The sequence below is a fragment of the Motacilla alba genome, chromosome 8 (assembly GCF_015832195.1).
Source record: "Motacilla alba alba isolate MOTALB_02 chromosome 8, Motacilla_alba_V1.0_pri, whole genome shotgun sequence".
Taxonomy (NCBI): Eukaryota; Metazoa; Chordata; class Aves; order Passeriformes; family Motacillidae; genus Motacilla; species Motacilla alba.
In genome coordinates, this window is record NC_052023.1 from 9246686 (window position 1) to 9270179 (window position 23494).

General features: G+C 42.9%; 1 protein-coding gene and 1 long non-coding RNA gene across 3 annotated transcripts; one reads left to right on the forward strand and one right to left on the reverse strand.

The window, feature by feature from the left end:
• Positions 1–70: 70 nt before the first annotated feature.
• LOC119704091 lies at positions 71–2027 on the forward strand. Its single transcript, XR_005257836.1, has 2 exons — positions 71–343; positions 1569–2027. It is a non-coding gene; the product is annotated as an uncharacterized LOC119704091 (long non-coding RNA).
• Positions 543–22996, reverse strand: AKR1A1 (aldo-keto reductase family 1 member A1). Of its 2 annotated transcripts, none has more exons than XM_038144799.1 (9): positions 22858–22996; positions 19485–19580; positions 13128–13247; positions 11271–11422; positions 8967–9162; positions 8164–8363; positions 7067–7139; positions 6041–6127; positions 543–2456 (listed from the first exon to the last, which is right to left on the reverse strand). In XM_038144799.1, the coding sequence occupies exons 2-9, from the start codon at positions 19572–19574 to the stop codon at positions 2391–2393; spliced, it is 984 nt and encodes a 327-aa protein (XP_038000727.1). In that variant the 5' UTR covers positions 19575–19580; positions 22858–22996; the 3' UTR covers positions 543–2390. The 2 variants fall into 2 exon arrangements, with proteins under 2 accessions (XP_038000727.1, XP_038000726.1); XM_038144798.1 differs by lacking the exon at positions 22858–22996 and adding an exon at positions 21847–22085.
• Between the last annotated feature and the right edge of the window lie 498 nt (positions 22997–23494).

The following is a 23494-nucleotide window of genomic DNA, read 5'->3' on the forward strand; positions in this document are numbered from 1 at the left end:
ACGCCGGGGGCGCCGCCGCGCGGGGCGCGCTGGGAAGTGTAGTGCCGGGGATGGAGGCGGGGTCCCGCGGGGCATGCCGGGAGGTGCAGTCCCGCTCCCTCAGCCCGGCTGTGGGACCCCCTCAGCCCCGGCCTGGGGGCCCGGCAGGCGCTGGCAGCCCGGCCCGGGCTCTGCAGCCGCCCTCGGCCTCTTCCAGGCGAACACACGCCGGGTTTCTGCCCAGCTAACGCAGATGCTCGGCTCTCCTCTGCGAGATGAACACACGAGCAGGCAGGGCTGACATGGCCGCTGCCCTGTCACAGCACAGCCCAGCACCGAGACCTCCAGGCTCTGCTATTTCAAGGTAAAAGTTCTCCAGCTTCAACCCCGCTATGTTCCTCCCTGCAGGAACAGCGCTGGGAAGTGTGGGGCTCACAGAGCTACAGCACTCATGCGCTTTTCTTGGGAATTCTCCCAGCCCAATTAGGTACTCTCGCTCAGAGAAATAACTACAGAAAGTTAATTGGGGCCTTGATAAGAGGAAGGGAAAAAGTCTCAAAGTCATACAATGAGTACAGAATTTATTTAAACAATCAAACATGCAAGTGAAACAAGCAAGAGAAACCACTGTCCTTGGCAGGATGACTGCAGTCTGCAGAGTGCCTGCAAAGTACAACTGCGTGCATAATGAGTGCAACAAGAACCGTATTCAAAGTCACCGTGTTTGAGTTGAACAATTAAAGAAACCAACAGGAATTTAATTTTCCTTAAGAGAAAACGTCCAGTCTAGTAAAGAATCCTAAATGAGGTGCAATGGCTTTCTCCATTGAGGCAAATTCATCAGGAATTAGGAAACATTTTACAAAGGAACAGAAGTTCCTGAAACTTTGCCTGCAGTTTACAAAGAGTGATAAATGGGTGTCACTCTTTTTTTTTTTTTTTTTGCAGTTCAGCTGCACACTGTGAGGCCCAGGGCAGGAACTACCTGAGAAGGCTTTACACTCAAAATGAATGCACAGATATGCTATAGGCCTACTGCAAATGAGGGTATCCAAATTAAAGTGTCTAATTTTTTAACTTTTGAACTATTTGATACACAAGACTGTTTTTCTAATTGTTTGCTACTACTGTGGGAAAAAAAATAATCCTATTTAACAGGTAGAGAGGGCCAAAATGAAGTGTTGATGTTTCTAAGGCCACAGAAAGTGTCACCACCAGAGCACAGGTAGGTACTAACACCTCAGGCCCTTTGTGCTCAGATGACCAGCCAATTCATTAGGAGACTGACACAAAAGAAAACTCTGCTTAGAGCTGGAGTTCCAGTCCAAGGGTGCCTGAGCACTCAGCAAATTAGTCCCTGCCAGGGGAACACAGAGACATGGCAAGTAGGAAAACAGGCACAAAAGGCCAATGACTCACCCCGAGTTACCAGCAGGTCAGTGGTACAGCAGGAGACAGGAGCAGCTCTCCTCAGCATCAACCAAAGACATTTTTTGGCAGCAGCCAAAAATGCAGCATTAAAACACTGGAAGCTCTGAAAGGTCTTTGGTCTTACTGTATAATTAGGAAGTAATTTTGTGACCTTCCAGAACTCAAAAGGGACATCTTTGGTAAAGAAACACTGGACAGCTTCACGGGAAAAGCAGGCTGGTTTTCTGCAAGACTTGCTGAAAAGTTCTTGTGGCTTTTGTGATGGGATCAGAGCTGCTGTCAGAGCTGAAACCCAGCACTGTGACAAGCAAGAGAGAGAATTGCCCTGAAGGCCTGCTCCAGGGTCTGCTTTTATTCTGCTCAAATCTACAGACAAATTAAAAGGAAGTGAAAATTGACAACTTTAGGTCCCAAAAGTACTATGAAGTGGATAAAAGCACTGGGCATGGCTGATCACTTGGGTTTTAATGAATGGTTTATGGATGCAGTGCAATTGTAGCTGTTTACAATTTATTCCCCGTGTAAAAAATTATTAATAAAGATATCAAAGTTGATGGCTGAGCAATTCTTTAGCCTTAAAAAACTTTCACACCTTCACCTTTCTTTTTTTTTTCCCCTCATCATGGTAGCAACTGAAGTTTTCAAAACCTTCACAGTAGTAACCAAAGTAATTACTCAAAGTAATGCCTTTGTCTGATGTGTTTGGAACTTGACTTAGACTCCCTCACTCTTTATCTAATCTCCAAAAGATCTAATGCCTCCAGGAGCCACCTTGCAGTCCTTGTAACGCATCCACAAACTTTGGAACAGAAGCTACAGGATCTCCAGGCAGGAGGTCGATTAGAAGTAGCACATTGTAGGAAAACCCACTTGGGAAGGAAGGTTTTAATTTGGACAGTGCTTTTGACAAATCGTGGCAACAATCGCTTTGTGAAAAGGCAATTACAGGAGCGTTACTTTAACACCTTGTTTTCCAGTAGTTAATAGGGGTCATTGAAGGGGTAGTGGGGGTGTCCAGCATCTCTGGCTACTAGCTTTCCATCCACCTGCGAAATAAACAAGACAGAATCCAGTCAGAAAGATAAAATCCACTCTTACTCACAGTTTCAAGTTCTCCATGATTTATATTTCTAAACCTGTGTATCCCAAAAATCTGGGAGTACAATTTTCAGCTTAAACAAGAGCTCTTCCCTCCACTCCCAGGTCGTCTTAGCCTTTCTTGAAAGAAAAGACACTTCTGTAGCCTAGAGCAAGAGTCTTTCAAGCTGCAGAGGCTTGAAGAATTAGACGAGGGATAGTTAAAAGCCTCGTGCCTAGTAGGTGTTACTGAGTAAGTGCTGTAACATGCACACTTCAAAACACTTGATTGGAGTTGGAGCCTTTGTCCATGTTTCCATGATAGAGAAATGCTAGGCTGCCAACTTTAGAGATGGATACGATGAAACACATTAAGAGACTTGTTCAGGGTCATATACTGAGGCATTAATAGTGTCACTGAACTCCTTTTAGGAACATTTCCACAGAAGACCAACTTGTCCAGCTGTAAAATGGAAGCACTGAAACCAATATTCACGGATAACCAGAGGCTTGGGCTGGCCCAAAACCAGACATGGCCATGCAGAAGCCTCAGTTCTGACATCCCACCTCAAAGCATTCAGATGGACAACTTTAATTTCTGTTGCACCAAATCCATTGCAACACCCCCAACTTCCGTGTGGCTGAGGTAAAACCTCATCTGTAACTTTTGGGGAAGTCTGGGTGCAGCACTGGCCCACAGCACACACCTCCCCACGTGTCAGGCGAGCACCATCCAGCAAAACTTAAGTTAAACAACTAATGCCTCAATAAAAGTTGTATTAGAGAAATCCTTGATTTTATACATAAAAACGTGATGGTAGTCATCACTCGAACTGTTAGGAGCGCAGAGGAAATCACAGGGACTTCCAAATCAAGTATCCACTAGCAAGTGCCCCATTAGCTTTGAATATAAAATCTACATTTCAAAGCGACTGGAATTCCTGCAATGAGCTGTTTAAATGAAAGGAGTCACCTGGGGGCAGTGCAGAGCACAGAACGAAGATGTTACCGTGTAACATTTGACTAACGCTCCGATTAAAATCGACCTGCAATGAAGCTGTCACTGAAGGCAATCCTTAAAACAGGACAGAAGTGTCACAGTAGCTTCAGGTTTCCTCAAGTTCTCTCGAAAGCCAACAGCTTCCTCGTGTTCTCAGAATTCATATTCTTCATTCTCCCCCAGTTCTGTCCCCCCGCATATTTGTCCACACAGAACAGGCAAGAATTCTTGTTCACAGCAGGCCAAGACAGCAGCTGCCAGAAGCAATGTTTCACATCACTGATTCCAGTCTACTCCAGGAATGTGAGAGAAGGAGGGGGGGATAAAACCAGCAATGAACACACCTGCAGGTCAACAGTAGCTAACTCTTAAAAAGAAATCATGATGTGTTCACTACATCCCTCTTCTCCTGGCCTGAAAGTCATTTAAGTTCCACTTAAGTATATTCCTTGGCCAATTATATGTTTCCAAAAGTATGGATTTCAGATTGGTGCAAGGTAACTCCCAAACTCTATCCAGATAAGAGTTTGGAACTTTAATTGTCTACATGCAGTGTAATAGCCTTCCCTCAGGCTTTAAACATACACAACAACGAGGAAGAGGGTGGCACAATTTTAAGAACTTGTGGCTGTAGATCAATGAAGTAAAGCCAAGAAGAACTGTCTCATCAGTAATGATAGGAGCTCTCTTGTCACTGTCATATCACGCTTGGAAATCCAGACACTGAGTCAGATTCATAGCAGAGATAGGCATGAAAGGTTAGACAGGAATTTTAACTCACAGCTGATGAAAATTCTTTCCAATAAGTGAAGAAGGGATAGGCAGGAGACAAAAGGTTCCATCAGAGATCTTAGAGCTACAGAGCTGTGATTTAACTCCCCTCATCTTGCTTCCTCCTGTCTCATTATCTGACAATATGGCAATATCTTTGAAGCCCAGCTGCATCACATTCACCCTTTCTCAAGCTGGATGGGCTGCCACTTTGAACTGTATTTCATCTCTCCTTTGTGAATCCCTGTGATCTGATCAGGTCTCCCAGGTAACAAAAGCACATGAATTATCCCTGGCTCATTCAAGCCAGGCTGCATTTTAATGTATTTTGCAGTTTCATTAACAAAACAACTTTGTTTGCAGCATGAGTAGCAAAACACTTGAAAGAAACATATTGTCAGCAGCAGGTGTGCTTGTCACTACCCCATTCACACAGATCAGCAGCTAAGCTGCTTGTTTGGTATACAGACCCCTGATCCATAAACACAGAGGGCATTTTGGCTGCAGGGATGTGAGGGTTTATATTTATGCACACATACAGTTAAAAGGATGGCCTTGAGGCTCATGTAAGCATGACAAACAGTGAAAGCTGTAACACTTATCTACCCTTGATAGGGGACAATCATTCCCACACATTCACAGCTTCTTTTCTAACTTGGGCTGGTCACTGATATACCCTCAGGTATTAAAAAAATCCACAATGATAAATCCTGGAGAAAAGCTTTCCCCAAGGAATTCCTACAGCCAGCAGCCACTACTGAAGGATAATTTACAGGCAAAGCACTGAAGAGGCCAGGCTATGCCTGACAGCTCCCCATTTTGCTGAGATTTCCTGTATCTGTACAGTTTACTGTATGGCAGAGAAGGGATCAATCACTTCAGATTCATTATAGCACAACTACAGCAACTTGTTACAGTTGCCATATCCTGGCCAGTGATGCACCAGGGAACGGCCACAGCCTTCTGTTGTAAAGTCAGAAGCAGGACAAGAAGAAATGAGAAACACTATAAGGACAGGAGATAACGAGGCATTGACTTGGCATTTTGCAATGAGGGAAAAGGAACAAGTTTAGGTCCTTTGATGTAATAAAGGAAAGACCAAGAGGACTTCAATGCTTACAAGGCAGCAGCTTCTCTAAAAACAAACTGGCATCTGCAAGCACATGAGGTAAGGGTTCATGTGACACAGTAAATTACTGATGCTAAAAGATGCTGCAGCTAGTGGATTTGGGAAGAAAAACAGAACAGCCTAATCCAAACTCCTTACGTTGGAGAAAGGTCATTACAACAGATTCTGAAAAGGAGGACATGCAGTGGAGGGGAGGGGATGAATTCCCTGATGTGACTTCCACCATGGATGTGGAAAAGCAGCAGCACCTTGAGTCTTCATTGATCTTTGAGGTTTATGGTGCAAAGCAGACAGTGACAGCTGGCACAAGGAGTACTTCTGGAGGAATGCCATGGAGCTTAGCCTGCTTGGACTTGAGAAGAACAAATCAGCGGGAGTTTGGTGGGGACTCTGACTTAAAGACCCCTGGGAGTCAGTAGTGAGACCTCACTCCCATGTCCACCTATGTCCAAAACAGAGGACAAAAGTTTTCAACAAGCTGCCTTTCTGTACCAGCTTTTGAAATATTCTTTCAGCTTAGATAGCCTAAGAAGATGCAGTGTTCTTATGAGTAAGTAGTTCTGATGGGAACACTAAAGAAACAAAACTGTAAAAATCCCAAGTGGTGGCCATATGCACATAATGAAAACTTATTAGAAACACAAGGAAGTTACCGTGATCATTGGCACGATGTAACGCCAGTTTTTATTCAGGCTTCCAATGTGGCTCATCTCCTCCGCTGTGAGGCTGAAGTCAAACACCTGAGAACAAAAGCCAGAGGCTTTAATCAATAACCATAGGTTGCCATCAGTTTGTTTTCTGCTAATAAATATGAAATTGCAATGAAACTCGTAACAAACACCAAAGCAAAGGCTTAAAGTCTGAGCTGTTCACACACTTCCAGCTCTCAGCTTACACTGGTACTGCACAGTGCTCTGCCACTAAGGTAGAAAGCAGTGCTACTGTTGGTCACAGTAAGTGCTGCCTATTCAATAAATATTCTGTTTCCATGTAGATCTAAACCTTGAGCAACTGCAGAATTTACAGGAATTTGTTGAGATTTCTAGTACCACCCTACATGCCAGAATTCAGACTAATGGGTGTAACAGTTACATGAACAACTCTTTACTTAACAACAAGTATGTACCCAGCCAATCTTTATGAAAAAAGATCCAAGGAGATGATTCAGAAACTTCCCTCAAAATTATTTAAAGTCAGGGTTTTCAAATAATTTCTGAAGTCTCTACTCCAGAGCAGAAGTGAACCACACTTACTCCTTCAGCATCACTAGAATGGCAGTTTGCTGGAGAAGTAGTCACCAGCCCTCACTTGCAGGATAGAGCAACTATTACTCATAAATAAGAGTCACTGAGCATAATTAGAAGACTCCCTATTTCAATAAATTTGTGTCTGAAAAAAATTTAAGTACAGATTTTCCATTTAGACCTCCACAAAGTACATTCTTTACTTCTGATAACAAGACTGTGCATGTGCACACTGCACACACACACCGAGTTGCTTAAAACACATCCTTTGTTTTCAAAAAGCATCTTTACCTTCCCTCCCCAGCATGTGCATACACTGATGAACAAGTATGAACTAAGTGCTTCAGCTTGCTGCTCTGCAAGTTGTAGGACAGCATAGCAATTACTCACACGAAAAGGGCATTTCTGAAACGCCTCTCCTCCGTTTCAGCTTACCTGCAGATTCTGCTGAATGCGAGCAGGAGTGACACTCTTGGGAATGACAACCACTTTACGCTGCACTTGCCATCTGCAAGAGGAGGTGAGAGACTGTCTGTGCGTGCAGCCCAAGAACAGTATTTATTTTGGTTGAGTAATAATCTCTAGCAGCAAAGATGCCACTTCTGTGAAATAAAAATCTCCACAGGAGTGACACAGCCCTGTATTGTATTAGGACCTGGTGTGTCCAAGCTAAAGCAAGATAGTAATAACTGAGTTACTCAGAGAGAGGAAGATGTTCTTGCCTTGAAACCCAGGTTTCAACTGTTTTAAGCTAAAAGCCCAAAAACAGTCAGAAAAACGTACTTAGGCATTTCAAGCAAGTTCTAACTTGACAACCACTCAGAAACTAAATGAAAACCCAGATCACTGAAGTGCCTGTCTAGAGGCTTGAGCAAAAAATCTTGAACACATTCAGCTCTCTGGGTAACATGCTACTGCCCAAGACTGTGGTAGTGACACTGATGGATACAAAGCCAGTCAAGAAAAATGAGACTAGAAATCCAATTTTAGTTTCCAAGGTGCTGATCATATTCTGGGTATCACTCAGTCACATTGTTTCCTAATATCCAGTACCTGGCTATATAAAAACAAAACAGCAAGTAGCTCTTCAGTGCAGAGGAGGCAAGTCTTTTCCTCAGCCCCTCTTCCTGGGAGCCCACCTGAGTGCAGCAGCAAGCACTAGAGGCTTCAGGGAACCAGCCAGATGCAAATTCAGTGGGCAGCACTCAGATGTGGTACACTGCTGCCTTAATTGTCCTACTGCTATTTCCCAGCAGAAAAGGTACTGTCCCAGACATGGCAACAGTCCATGTGAACTATCTCAGACATGGATGCAGGCCCTGAATGGACCCCTCTGATCTAGCCTACCTGCCCTAAGGCAGGACCAACTCTACCAGTTTTGTAAAACAAGCACCAAGTGGGGTTTGCTTTTGACACTCCCTGCGATTTTAACCCCTCCCTGACACGCTTTAAGTAAATTCCTTCTAGCTTGTGTGTTTTGCTTGACTGAAGGCTGGGTCCCAAACACCACCTCTCTCACAATTATTCTGTACCTGAGGATGATCTGTGCAGGTGACTTGCTGTATTTTTCGGCAATTTTTTGGACCCCAGGTTCCTCTAGCAGCACAGGCTCATCCGGGTGTTTCCACATGCGATCCGGGGAGCCGAGGGGACTGTAGGCAGTGACCACCAGTCCTCGTTTCTGGCAGTGAGCAATCAGCTCGTTTTGAGCTAGGTAAGGATGGCATTCCACCTATTAAAATGACCCACAGTGAGTGGCTACAGAACAGATCATTATACAATGAAACAAACAGGAAGTCAAGCACAAAACAACCAAACATCACAGGTGTTCATTCCAGATTCCAGATTCCAGAAATCCTTATGAGGATAAGGTTTAAGTTAACCTTAGTAACTCAAGTCACTACCAGGAGAAAGAAGTGTCTGGTAGGCTAAGCTTATAGGAAACAAAGAACAGATCACCTAAGCTTGGTGCTGGACTTTTCCTTGGTACTAAACAGATCATCCAACAAGCAAGGAACTTCTACGCAGTAGGGATTCAAGTTACTCCCTCACAATCTTTCCTTTTTATAGACTAAATTGTTCCTCACAAGGAAGATGAACTCTTCCATAGACTAAGCAGGTATAAATGCCCACAGAACATGGATGTAGGCCTCCTTTCCAATCTGCCTGGAAAGACAGCCTCCGTGTGCCTGCTCCTGCAGAGCTGGCTATATTCTATATTCTTCCCTGCAAATAAGAAGCTGCACCTCTTGTGCTAAACACATGACATTAGTTTGCAAATTGTTCACTCTTATGAACAAACAGGAAAGGTATTTGTCTCCTTTATCCATCTTACCTGGAGCACAGCTGGCTTCACAGTAGCCACACTTAGTACATCATCGATCTGACGACTGTTGAAGTTTGACAGCCCAATGGCTTTTACAAGACCTTTCTCCACCAGTTTCTCCATAGCCTTCCAGGTCTCCTTATAATCAATGTAGTCGTAACGCATCGTGTTGTCGGGATTCTTTGGGAAGAGATTGTCCCCTCGTCTACAGCAACAAAGGTGAAGTGTAAGTACGTGCACCAAATTATTTTAGTTCTTCACTCAAAGAAACCTTCCTCACAGTAGTCTTAAAAGTTTCTACATAGTCCGAACAGACTGGACAGAGTACAAACTGAATGAATCTGTTCAATTCCATTACATGTTGTAACCTATAAGCAGTTATTACACAAGACAGTTGTTCCTCAAGTTGTTACAAAGCACTTTGAAGTACTCACCTACACAGCAGTGACTACACAGAACTGATAAATCACTTTACACACAGCAGCAGCTCTTTGCACACTTTGATCCCCATAAAAGAGCTGATATAGAGAGCAGTAACTCAGAGGGTGGCTTGGAGTTGCTACCAAAGGGATCTGGGTTTAAGAGCTATCTAGGAGAAACTGTACTCAAAGGATACTGGCCTTCCCACTCCCTCTCTCTGGATTCTGTAGCTGTGTCACTACTCAATACAAGCACAGATTCTCCCAGAAGTCTTAACATGTACATGTTGTTTATAGATTGGGTGTGTTTCTTTCAAATTAGTCATACCAACCCATAAAAAAAAAAAAAAAACACCAAAAAAACCAAAAAACCCACCCAAACAGACCCAGCTGTGCCAGGTGACACCCCCACAGCCAAAGGGGTGAGACCTATGACTGGTGTCAGAGCAGCCCATGCTGGGAAGGGTACCAGCAATGCCCTGGGAGAGCCCTGCTCCATAATCACCACAGGACTCTGCTAGCTCAGCAGTGAGACTCTTACACTGCTCTAGCTAAGCAGTGAATGGTGTGAGAAATGGCAGTACTTGGGGACAAGGGGAGATGGTTCTTCACTGGTAAATCCAGAACCAAAAATAACTCTGAAAGCCTTATGAGCTCCCAAGCCAGAAGAGCAGCTTCATATGTCAAGAGTACTGTATTAAGTGGGAGTCATTTTCAAGACCTAAAGGCACTGTGATTTTCATCTGGAAGTCTGTTTTAATTTTTCTGGAAATAACATTCCTTAGCTTAGCCTCCCAATGCAACAGACATTATAAATAAGCATGCATTAAAACAGTTACGTAGAAATAATGGAAAACTGCACAGTATACAGCTTCCAATGAAAAAAGAAATGAAACTGCTTTATTAGACTGTCAGTTTTGTCAACAGTGTCACAATTAAATATAAATTTAAATATTAGTATTATCTAAACGTACATTATTATTTGCGTTACATGTCATTATCAAAGCAATGTTTGATGGGGTGGTTTTTTTCAAGCAAACGAAAAGCAAACCTGTTGCACAACAGAGCAACAGAGGGAATTTTTACCAGCTCTTCCTCCAGACCAGTTCTAGTTAAAAACACTTCCTCATTCTCTTATGCTGAGGAATACATTTATACTTTGAGCATCTTTCATCTTATCGTTAGTGTACGACACTTGTAAAATTCAGTTCATATGACAAGAAGGAGAAAAAACATTCTCAGATTTGCAGAACAGAGGCCCCTTAAACTGAAAGGGCTTGAATGAAGACTCCATGCAAACCTTTGGCAAGGAGATTTATTCCTCCTGCCTTTTTGTTGATTGTAGTTGGGTGGGGAAACAACTACTTCCACATCTACAAGGAAATAGAGTATGGAACTGTGCTTCTCATGGGATTGTAGGATAAGTGCATTTAACACTTAACTGGAAAGCTTTCTTGTCTCTTATTTCCTCAAATCATAGAAGTACTGCAATTTGTGTCATAAGAAGTCAATTCACTTCCACCTCATACAGATAGCATCATGATACTGCATGTGCTTGTCCACCCCAGTAGAGTTAATACCTACAAGTGAAAAGTGTTGTCTTTATGAAGCACTTAATTCCCATTTTACAGATCAGTGCAACTAAGGCACAAAGCAGTTCTGGTATTTTCTCAAGGTTACCAGGTAGGCCAATGGCAGAACCAAGAACAGCTGCTACACTTCCCCAGTGCCTAGATGAAGACACCAGACTGTTTTAAACACAAAAAAACACCTTGCAGGCAGCATAAATAGGAAGAAATTCACAGCTCAGAAAGAACATCCTCAGGATATAACATGAGCCACTTATGTAAAACTGGTGTTTCTGCATTCTGTGCCCTCTGCATCTAGAACTCACTCAAAGGCATGAGGCCAGTGCATGAGGTACAGGTCCAGGTAATCCAGTTTCATATCTCCAAGTGTTTTCCTCAGCCCTGGCTCTACATCTTCTGGGTGGTGCTTGGTATTCCAGAGCTTTGATGTTACAAACAGGTCCTCCCTTTTAATAACCTTCAAGAAAGGAAGGAGAGCATAATATACTGGAGCAAGTTCAGAAAGAGATTTGCAACAATTCCCCAGTTAGTTTTAAAACAAAGTGAACAACTGAAGTTTTGTGGTTTGTTATGGTTTGGGTTTTTTTTTTTTTTTAAAAAGGTAACACATGGAACCTACAAATTAAACCTTTCAAAAATAAACTGGATGGAGAAGAGCCAGAGAAAAACACACAGTGGCAAGTCTTAAAGTATATCAAATACTTCAGCAATTAGAAGCTTTGAAAAATAAAAAAAATCCTTTCTACATACTCTCTCTTCCAAACCTTCCAATTCAAGGGTTAAAGCCATTACTAAGTGTGACCTGGTCAAAAGAAAGACTACTCAGCTTGTTCATATGTAAATATTCAGATTTCCATTTAACAATTCACATATTCCAGGCTCAACCACCTAACTTTACTCATCACATGCTATAAACCAAGATTGCTTCTTGTGGAAAGAGTGAAAGAGCGTGGGAAAATGATCAGGAGATTCCCTAAACCTCTGCATTGGAGTTTCTAGGCTGTGGAAGGAACACACTAAGAACAGAGAGCTCTGTATCCTGTGTTGGAAGGGTAAGAACCAGAAATAAAACAATGAAGAACTGGTTATCTAGAGAGCATAAAATACAAAAGGGCAAAAAGAAGCACAGAATTCCATCAGAATGGACGTTTCTCACTGTCTCATGTCTGACAAAACTTCAGTCAAGTCTATTTTGAAGAATTTTGAATGATCCTTAGTTTCTCTCTTCCAACCATTCAATTTCTGTGTTTCACGTGAGAATGTTGTGTTTAAAAATAAGAGATTTAAAAATTCTTTTTAACATAATTTTGATTCAAATTCTAGTTCTAAGTTAACTAGCTAATATGAACTGAACAAAACGCTTCCCATTGTTACCACAACTACTAGGGAGGAATCCCTGGGGCCAGCTGAAAACAGCCTCTCTCAAGCACATAACAAAGAGATTGCCCTAAAGCCAAGGCAAGAGCAGCAGGAAAGCAAGAACATGATAACTTCCTTTCCATGGGCTGTGAGGCTGTACAGCTTATCCTTTTGGCCCCTTCAGGGAATACATTTAAGATTCCACCTCAGCTCATACATAGGAATGCCTGTCACATTACATTATACTTAGGCCTCAAACTCTCAGGTGCAGATCTGGAGTCATGTTTATGAGCCTTTCACACACAATCACTGTTTAAAAAAAATTAAAATTCACCACATTTACTCACTCATATTTATCTATAACAAAAAAAAACTACAGTTGCTATTTTATCAATAACCAAAAAACTAAATTTGCTGTGGCTATCCCCCATTGCATGCTAGACTGGAAAGTCAGGATAACTTTTCATATAAATCATGACAAATATTTTACATTATAACTAATGATTCTGGGAACCCCAAAGTATCCAAATTGGGATACTTTGTTAGGGGAAAAGGAGCAGAAAAAGGAAAAAAACCACCACCACCACAGCATTTTCTGTAGCTTCCATCCAAATATCCCTGACAATGTTTCGTTCCCATGACAGCCAGGAGGGTTCTCAGAGGAGAGAAAGCCCTCTTTCTCCTGATAAATAGCAAACAGCTGGGGCAGAGCAGCAGGAAAAGCCACAACTGTTACCTTCACAGGGGACAACTGTAAGCTTTGGCACAGCACACAGGCAGCAGGGCAGTTCCTGTGCTTTTACCTTGCTGGGTCCAACGCACTCCTGGAAGGCCTCCCCGATCTCGGCTTCGTTGCTGTAGGCGGCTGCGCAGTCGATGTGGCGATAGCCCACGCTGAGGGCGTGCTTCACTGCCTCCTTCACCTGCAACCACAAACACACTGCCCATGCAGCCACTGAAAAGGGATGCGGCACTGGGGAAAAGTTAAAAAACGCTACGAGACTTGGTGAGGAAAACCCCCCAAAAAACCACAGACCTGTATAAGGTCATGAGATTCAAACACGAGGATCTGGAGTGGCACAGTCCTTAGGGGGAAGAGCAAACTGCTGGCAGGCACTCCAAGAGGAACAAGAAAATGGATTGTGCTCACAGGACCAGCATGCAAGAATGTACCAGGTAGAACAAATCCCTACACTACAGTTGTTACACTTTTCTTAAATTAAAAATGAGCTATAAGAAGCAGTTTTCAAATAAGTCATGGCTTAGGAAGACAACTTTTCTAACCAAAGTGACAAATCAACATTAGTCAAACATGGAATATATTTCCTCTTGCCCAGTAAAGAAAGAGCCTGGCTTCTAACTCCAGAATCACCACAGTTTGGGTTTGGTTCAGCCACTCACACTTAATTACCCAGACAATGCTCTTTTATGGAACGTTTTTCTTTCTTGTCTCATAATTGCACAACAGCAAAAGTCATGCTGCTGGGATCCTCCTGATGATGCTCACAACTTTACATTCTGCTTTCAACATTGCTGACAATGAAGGTGCTGCCAACAGCAACACAACTCTTGCTCCATTAATGTCACACAAAAGCCAGAATGGCTTTTGGAAACCAAGGCACTTCACTTCAAATCTGCTTTTGAAAGCTCAAATGAAGCACAAGCACCAAATATCTTCTCATGTGGGCCTCAGATAATGAAGCAAGTCTAGAAACCAGAAGGAAACATAGAATGGCATCTTTGTGAGGACTCCTTTTGGAAAAAGACTTTCCATAAATGACTGTGCAAGAATGAAGAATTACTACAGTTGCCAGTGTAGTCATCATCTCCCATTAGGCTGATGACCATTTAGTGAAATCTATTTCATTTAACTTCTAGTGGACAGTTAGCACACATTCTCTCTTACATCTGTCCTTCTGAAGTACTACAGAAAAAATAATACACCCCATCTGCACAGGGATTTCTATACATTGCACCTCACTATCTTGTCTCTCAAAACTGTGGGAGACTGTAAATTACTCTGTGTATGAGGCTTGATGCAATAGGGCCATAAATGTTAAATGAGATCACACCTCTCTTGTCATGAGATTAAAAATATGTCCACAAAGGCTAGAGGGCTACTTTGATCAACAACTTAATCAAAGTAGCTGTAAATTTGAAAATGTTGGTACTTTGATTAACAACTTAATCAAAACACCAGCATTTTCACATTTAAAGCTGACAAAATTAGTAATACCAAGCAAAGGCATTTACAGTCCTGCTTTCAGATGCTACAAAAAGGCAATGGAGAATCAAATGAGAGAGTTCTCTCCTAGTGGTGGATTTGATTTGTTTTTCTTGTCAAGAAGTGCAGTAAAAACAGACACAGGATATTCTGACTACATTCTTTGGCATTTTGAGAGGAAAACTGGAGTGTAGCTCAGTTTCCCTTAGCCAGGATGACAAAGCACTTCTATTACAGCAGTGAACTCTTCCTTTCTCTAGCAGGATGGTATTTACACTCCTTGTTTCACTCAACAAGGACATTTCTCAGGTCACTACAAAATCAAGGGCAGGATAATTCTGAAATCACTTGAGACATAGTAAGGGCTTTTAAGACTCAGTATCTATCCTTCAAAAAGATGCAGAGGGACAGAAAACCAGCAATGTTCTGTGTCTGGAACCTCCTATTTCCTGTATCAGATTAATACTCTTTTTAATCAAACAGGCAAAAGTTTACCATAAATGAAAGTAGGCACCACACACAGAAAAACAGAGATAAAGCACTCCAAACACGTCTCTGCAAAGCGATCAACAAGAGGCTGTATACAATCAGCATGTTTTGAGAAATTTCTAGCACTGAAGAACTGGGACTGATAATTTAAATAAGGTTTGGAGCTGACAAAAATAATCTGCATTTGGGTAAGCTGTTCCCAGCCTACTAAAACATTCCAATGTGAACTGAGAGCTCCTGTTCCACACAAAAGGCAAACAATCAAGAGGAAACATGCAAAATAAAAGGCATTTTTGGAGGGGAAAAATAATAACATATAGATGTAAATTTTTAAAAAGTACTTTAACAAAAAGTTCTGTATTCTGGAGATTAACTTCAGAGAGGTATATGCATTTCATGGTAGGGGGTAGAGAACAAAAACAAAGCAGAGGCAGTTGAAGATTCATATGCCTGTGGGTATTTGTTGTTGTGAAGTACAAATAGCCAAAGGATCCTTCAAACTTTCCATATATTCTTTCATTTAGCCTGTCAATACTGCTATGAAAGGAGCAATCAGTGAGTTTACTTTGAATTAGGCAATTTGAGTCACACAAGTGACTCAAGTGACTCACCAATCCATCCCCACAGAACTAAAAAGTTAGGTCTTACTAAAAGTACATCTGAATGGATCTTCAGACATCTTCCAGTCTACCCTCAAGGCCCTCAGCTAGGCAGAGTAAATCCAGACCACTCCTACACACATTTGTCATAGCCCTTCTTGTGACAGGCAGTCTATTCCAATGCTTTGAAATCTTTCTGCTCAAAGTCTTTTAGACAACTCACAAAGATGGCCCTGATACCACGTCCCATTCCTCCAGAGATGAAATTCCCAGCTTGCCCTTTGTAGGGCTTTTCCCACATTTGCAAAGTGCACAGCTCCTCTCACAACTCTCTAGACCACGTAACTGCAGGTGCTTCCCCCTTTCATCACAACTCACCTTTCCCAAACCTTGCATCACTGTTGCTGCTGTCTCATCAGCTGTTTCATGCCTTTCTTCAAACGGTTTGCCCCAACACAGACACAGGTATTGCAGCTAGAGCCCCATTCTCCTTCACTTTATAGCAAAGTCCAAGGAACTACATTCCCATTTAAACATCCCAGTAAGGGACTTGGCCTTGCCACACACCTTCTTTTGAAGATGGATGAACACAATATCAGTGGCAGAGTCGGAAACAATCTGTAAGTCTCCATTAACTATAATATCCATTTCTAGATTTCCAGTTCTTCAATTTGCCTCTCACAAGGTTAAAAAACTAACAAGCCATCTTTATACCTCCAAGCAACACACAGTTCAAGTGACCCAGGAGCCTCTTGTGCACAGCCCCAAGCCATTATGAAGAGATTTCCACTCTTAACAGTTCCATACTACTGGGAAAGAAAAGGCTCTGACCAGCCACCCCTGCTTCCTGCAGAGTTGACACATTTCAGCAGTTCTTTTGCTGAGAGGAAGTAGGAAAAAACCAAATAATCAGTGCACGTGATGTTCAGATGCACAATGACCAGAACCCAAGTGCTGCTATATCACAGTTTCTAAATATTGCACTAAAATTGGCTGAAAAGGAACTCTCACCACGAGATAAAAAAATGCCATTTTAAAAGGTGGTGTTCTCTAAAATAAAGGGGTTGCCTCTTATCCTTCAAATGTTGAATGTATGTCCCTCCCTTAACAGCAGTGAATTTTTTTGTGCCCGTAACGAGGATTCTCTGTATTGTCTAACAAACTTCAAGAACTAAACATTCTCCCCCTAAGCTGCAATCCCGTCACAAGACACCCTGTCTGACTGGTTTTCTGAGGTGCACTTCTCCTCCGCTTTTCTGAGGTTTCACACAGAAATACAAGCCCTGTGTCTCCCTGTCCCACTAGGCTTCTCATCAGGTGGGGATCAATCCTCCAGGTTGAAAGCATGGCTCACTTGAGAAAAGAGAACAAAGCATTAAAGGATTACAGCTAATCCAGCTGCAGTATCAAAAAGCCACAGTACTGATATTCTTGATGCTCCTGTCTGAATGGATTTCTCTTTGAACACATTCATGCTGCCAATTCATAAACTTCTGTACTGTGCTCCCTTCCATTCAACAGCCCTCCATCATATTCCTATGGAAACATGCAAAACAAATTTCTCTTCTAGCATTTGATCATGTAAAACACAAAACATCCTATTATTTTATATGGTGTCAATCCTATAAAATCCTTTCAACATGGATTTAGATTCAATTATTTTGCCCCTATTAATATCTAGGAAACTGGGACTGCAATGACACCTTTGTACTGGACTGCTAAGATCTGTCTACAAGGTCAAGGCTTGTTTACAGTCAGGAACAGTAACAGCAGTAATAAAGAAATTACTCAAGCTTGGCAAGGGAAAGAATTACAATCTGCAAAATATTTACCCGAAATAATTTAAAAGCCATCCATTTCCACACTTGCTTCTAATCAGCCCTTGAACAAAAGAGCTGTTGATAAATAGCCTCTACTTGGGAAACAGCTAAACCAAATTTAATCAATGCTAATTCTTCTGCTTCTCTGGGTTTTTGGCCCATAGTCTTTAATTTATAATAGTAGTTATTATCCCTGAACTTCATCATGTCTTTTTAAGGGTAAATCATCTGGACACTGCCAAATTGCTGCTATGCCCCTGAATTTTCAAAACTAGTAAGCAGAAATTCATTTATTCCATAGGAATAGCAGCAACTTCTGTAACTGACCCTTTTCACTGCACTTCCTAGATTTTGCCTTCAATACATTCTACAAGGAAGTCTTTGAAGACAGCAGATATTCCAAATAAGTGGCTCCCAATGACTTCCAAGGAAACCCAGAGAAGATGGCTGGATCCTGTGTGGAGTTCAGCTGCCAGCAGCACTGCTGATTAAGGCAAAATCCAACTGAATTAGGTTTAAATTATGCACTAACAGGATCTGTCCTGGTTCCTTTCTACAGCCACACGTTTCTCAGAACAATTAGTTCACAGAATAAACAACACATTCATATTTTGTTTGTTCAGTTTCAGACATTTGCTTTAGACAAAGCATATTTAAACTGTTTTGAGTGCACAGAAATTCACCCATTAAGTTTGTGCATGTTAACAAACTTAATTCAGCTGTCATTTGATGTTTTAAGTGGCAAAGCTGCACATTCATCCTTTTCCTCATTTAAGAGGTTGACTGAGCTCTCACACCAACTCAGCTTCCACATTAGTACAACTATTCCAAACAGATCCACTGTCCTGACAGTTGTTTGGACAGGAAAAACCACAGTAAAATGGCTCTGAATAGATTTAATTTTCATAGCTTGTTTCCCACCTTTTCCTCTAGCTGGCACAAGAGAATTGCATGTCTTGAGAAGAGTTTTAACTTTCCCTCTCAGTCATCAGCACAATGTCATTCAACGTACTCCAGAAAACATCATAGAGGTCACACAGGAGTAGCAGTGAGACATCCATTTACTGCACAGACATGCAGTGGTGTGCATAATCCAGAGAAGCTGTGGATGCCCCATCCCTGGAAATGTTCAAGGCCAGGGTGGATTGACCTCTGAGCAACCTGGTCTAGTGGAAGCATCTCCTTGCCCACAGCAGGGAATTGGAACTAGATGGTCTTTAAGGTTTCTTCCAACCCAAACCATTCTGTGATTCCACAATTCTTTGAACACCAGCTAGTAATTGCACCAAGCAGTGGACATTACCTTCCACAGGAAGTACATACAATTTCTTCCCCCAAAAATGTATCTTTTAACTAAATGAAAGAGATACAAAAAGACAGACAAAGGGGAGAAGCATTACAGTAGCAGGCACACCACAGAGCACACAAACATTCCCACAGACTGTTTATAGTAACACACAGAATTGTTTCCAAGTGTGGTGTTTGCCAATTCACTGCATTCAGAAGCAGAGTGAATGAATGATGATACATGAGTCTTCTTATTCTGAAAGCAGGCTGACCCAAGCAAGTTCTTTGTTTTCCTGCTAACCATTGGCTGGCTGCTGGAACAGGACTTATTACAAGAACAACTTGAGTTTCTGCTTCCCAAAAGAATGCTTTCTGCTGAGTCATCAGCCTAAGCCAGAGGGGTGTCTGGTCAGACTGGCAGCCTGAGGACTTGCCAGTGGAAGATCCAACACCATGTTATAGAAACACCATTCACTGGTCTTCTTCTGGGTTTACGTCCCAGAGCTCCACTGCCCGAGGCCAGGGATAACAAGTCTGAAGGGATCTTCCTTTCTGGAAAGATCTGCTGTCTTTGTGCCTTAGGCCTTAGGCAAATAGACACATACACACATTCAACTTCAGTGGACCCAAGATTAGAACAGCTCAAGCAAAGGATCCAGGCCTCAGATCTGGGACCTTCAGAAAAAGTGCACAAACACACATACTAATTGAGAGCACAATATCCTATTGTCCCCTGCTTACTTGGCCACGGTCACTTTTCCAAGTTCCCAGTCCCACGAGAGGCATCTTCTGCCCAGTGTGGAGTGTAACGAAGTCGCATGTTGCAGGCATTTTTGCCTAAAGAATAAAAAGAACAAAGAGTTTTGCAGCAATTCTTGAAGTTGCAACAATTTACCTTTTCTGCTCACAATGGCAAAGTTTTTTCTTCAACAAAGGAAGGGCTTACAGCATGTCCCAACATCCTCACAATCTATGTTTCTGCTCAAACACTTAAAAAGAAACTGCATTCAGGATGAGCTCCAAAGCTGGCTAGCTGATTTCAGTTACTTCCCAAGCTCTGCTGCATCCAAAATCCCAAATATTATTTGTTTAAAAACAAAAAGCAACAAAAATAACCAAGAGTGGAAGAATGCAATGTTAGTTACATCTGACTATGTAGGAGGAATGGGTGTTTTCAGAGTTCAGCATCCACATAGCATACTATCCCAAAATAGGTCTGCCTTCTCAGTATTGTCATTTTCCTCATATAATTAGGTTCCAGCTGATGGATGTGTTCACACAGAGTTTATCATTTCAATTTCTTGCTTAGCTTCTCAAGCCATACTTTTGTAGATTTAATAGCAGACACCAGATAGCACACTTGCTTTTCAGAGAGACCTACAAGAGCTGTTGGAGCGATCCTGACCTGAAGGCCATTGTACACCACGGGGCTAGGGATCCTAGTAACATTTAACCTGAGTAGGTTCAGGCTCACCTTGTGCTGCACTTCACAGCCAGCCTGGTGCTGTGGGATGCACAAGCTGCAGGATAAACTCAGCAGCAACCTGTAACAGGAGTCTGCAGGTAAATCATGCTTTTACCTGCAATTATGCTACCTATGTGTCTTTGCCTTTATCTAAAATTGCAGGAAGTTCTCCTGCAAGTATCCTTTCTGTCTGAAGTGATGAATAGAGGTGTTTTCTGGTAAAAGAATACCCAGCAGTTCAAATGACCAAAACAGGGTAATCCCTGCTATGGACAGGGTCTGCACACTGTGCTGTGTGAGATCTGCTCAATGCTGCACAAGTTGGGATGCAGCACCTGAAGGGATGCACAATTATCAACACTCTCCTCTTTCTTTAAAGGGTTAGCTCTAAAACACATCATTTGAGAGGATACCTTAAAGTCTGAGTGCCTTTCTTGTCAGGATTGTAATGAGCCAGCACCTCCTGGTACAAGACAATCATTACACTGAACTAATAGCCCTGGATTTGCACTGAACTAAGTCCAGCTATTGGTGCTGAAGACAATCACTGCTGAACCAAACTGCAGGTGCACAGCTGTTTTATTGGGGTGGGAGGTCAGAGAAGACAGGGTGATGGTGCTAACAGTATTCTCTTCTACTCTGAACTTGCACAGTCATTTTGTAGCCAGCTATATACAAGTAGGTGCTGTTTAACAGAATTTATGCCTAAATTCATGCCTAAATAAAGACATCTTCTTGCATCAAGCAACACAACTAAAAATGTAAGGCTTTTTCATTCACTTTGGCCTATAATACAAATAAGATACCAACTGTATGCTTTACACAACCATGTTGTGCAATCATCTTAAAGATAAGAGTTCAGCCCACAAGACAAGGTACACGTTTAATCGATAACTAGCATCAGCACATTTTTAAGAACCATCTTGCTTCATGAAGCATTGGACATTAACACCACAGAGAGATGTGAACTATAGCCTCTGGAAGAATGGAACACCTCAGAATAGCAGACACTGGAAAAAATATGTTAATTAATACTTTCCACTCAGATTCTTCCCTAAAATAGGGGATTTGCAGGAATCACACTTATGATGCTAGTCATAACTATTCAGTTCACCAAAAAGCTGAAAGCCTCTTCTTAGAAGAGCAGAGATAAAAACAAGCATAAAAGCAAAACAATTCTGGACAAGTAAGATATGGTTATGGCTTAGCATCACCAACCTACTGCCACATTCACATCAAGGGATTAAAACTCAGAGTAATTCAAGGACAGCGTAAGGCTGGGAGGATGCATCAATAACCACAGTAATGCAAAACACCCGGGTTCACCAACCCACAGCTACAGCTCATTTTTAACCTAAAGCAACGAGTCTTTCAGCAGTAAAGCACCCATAGCTCTGCATGCCATTAACATGTATGGATATGCAAATAGGTACATATTAGCAATACTTAAATCGCTGTAACTGAGCAGCTTCTGCCGCACAGACCGGGGGTAACCCCTCCGCATTTTGGGTCCCCCAAAGGGAGCAAGCGCGCCCACCTGCCCCTTATCGGGGCGGCGCAGGGCGGGCCCGCCCGGCGCGGGGGCGGTGGAGGGCTGATAAGGTGGCCCCGCAGCCCCCGCAGCGTTCCCGCACTCACCGCCGCTCCCGACCGCTGCCGCCGCCGCTCCCGAGGCTCCCGCTGCGCTGCCCGGCCCTTCCGCTTCCGCCGGGAGCGCGCCCCGGGCCGCGGGCTGGGGCAGCGCGGGTGCCGCCGACGGTTCAAATGTGACAGTCCGTCAGTGGGGGTTTAGCGGGGCTGAGCTGCCCTCGTGGCTCTGCCCCCGGCGGGGCTCCCCGGCACCGACCCGCTCCTGTTTCTCATCGGGCCCCCGGCACCGACCCGCTCCTGTTTCTCATCGGGCCCCCGGCACCGACCCGCTCCTGTTTCTCATCGGGCCCCCAGCACCGACCCGCTCCTGTTTCTCATCGGGCCCCTTCATCGGGTTTGTCCCGCTGATCTCCCGGCCCGGTTCCCGACGGGAAGCTCAGGCAGCCCAGCCTCGCCGCTCCCGCCGAGCGGTGAAGCGATAAATGCGATGGGCTGCACCGCACGGGGGGAAGCGTCAAAAGACGACCCCGGCCCATAAATTCGACAAGAAGCGTTTGCGTCTCCCCTACTGCTGTTTGTCGCGGCCTCTTGAAGCCGTTTCTACTTGTAGGAAGACCGAATATACCCAGTTTTATTTGCAGACCTAAATAACAGGAATCCAGGGAAAGTGAAAGGCCGATTGCAGTCGTTTTGCTTCAGCCTTTGTGCTCTAAGGCATATAGAGAAGTCGCACTTTCTGAGAAGGCTGGGGCTCCTCTCCTTGCAGATGGCCAGGAATTCATTTCCTTGTTTGCTCGGGACCGCAGTGAGATCAAAGCAGGCTGGTGCAGCTGAGTGCTTTCACTGCTGGGCAGGGACAGCCCTGCTACTGCGAAGTCAAAGCCTTCCGCTGGAGCAGACTTTGACCTGTAATCGAGAATCAACTGTGCACCCAATCTGAAACACGACTAAAAACAGATAATCAGTTTTGACTTTTACTCTAGGATTCCATCTTCACAAGCAATTTATAAAGATTCAGAACTTAGAGTAAGATTAGATCAGAAATAAGGCAATTGATACCTCTGGTGGGGCTTTGAAGAGCCTGTTACTTATTTCCAGAAAGATAAATCTGCTGCACGTTCTGTCTTTGCTGTTCTGACTTGAACTGCTCAGGAGGCTTAAAGGCACAAAGGTCAATTCATCTCTTGGGCATGCATGTGACCAGATTTTTCTGTTGCACAGCCTGTTTTGACAAAATAAAAGAAAGTGGAAGAAAAGTGCAAGGATAAGACAACAATTATAAGTAACAGGAAGCAGGAAATGAAATAATAAAGGGGAGGAATCACTGCTGAGTTTGATTTATTTTTATGAAGACCCTGGCAATCACATCCATTTGAAAATCCACAATCTTCATGCAAAAGAAGATGCTTGAATTATGCAAATCTCACATATGAAAACTTTAACAAACCTCTGCCTCCAGTAATGTAATAGGGGAGTAAAAGAGAAAAGGTAAGGACTAAAATATTTTGTCATCAAAAGGCAGTTGTTATCCAAACATACATATCCAAACATACAAACTATTAGCAGTAATAGCCTGCTAATTGAAAAAAATATGCAGAGAAGAGGTAATTTTGACCTAGAAATAGACTCTTCACTTGATTCAAACAAGGAAAGCTAATATGTGTATTTTATATTTAATGACATGCCGTTGTTTTCA

Bases quoted from the DNA above. Each gene is read 5' to 3' on its own strand.
- AKR1A1 (XM_038144799.1), bottom strand. From the start codon at position 19,574: ATGCCTGCAACATGCGACTTCGTTACACTCCACACTGGGCAGAAGATG. The intron at 13,248-19,484 runs GTAAGCAGGGGA...TTGTGGTTGCAG, and splicing joins GGAAAAGTGACCGTGGCCAA to GTGAAGGAGGCAGTGAAGCA. The intron at 11,423-13,127 runs GTAAAAGCACAG...CCTTTCTTGAAG, and splicing joins AGTGCGTTGGACCCAGCAAG to GTTATTAAAAGGGAGGACCT.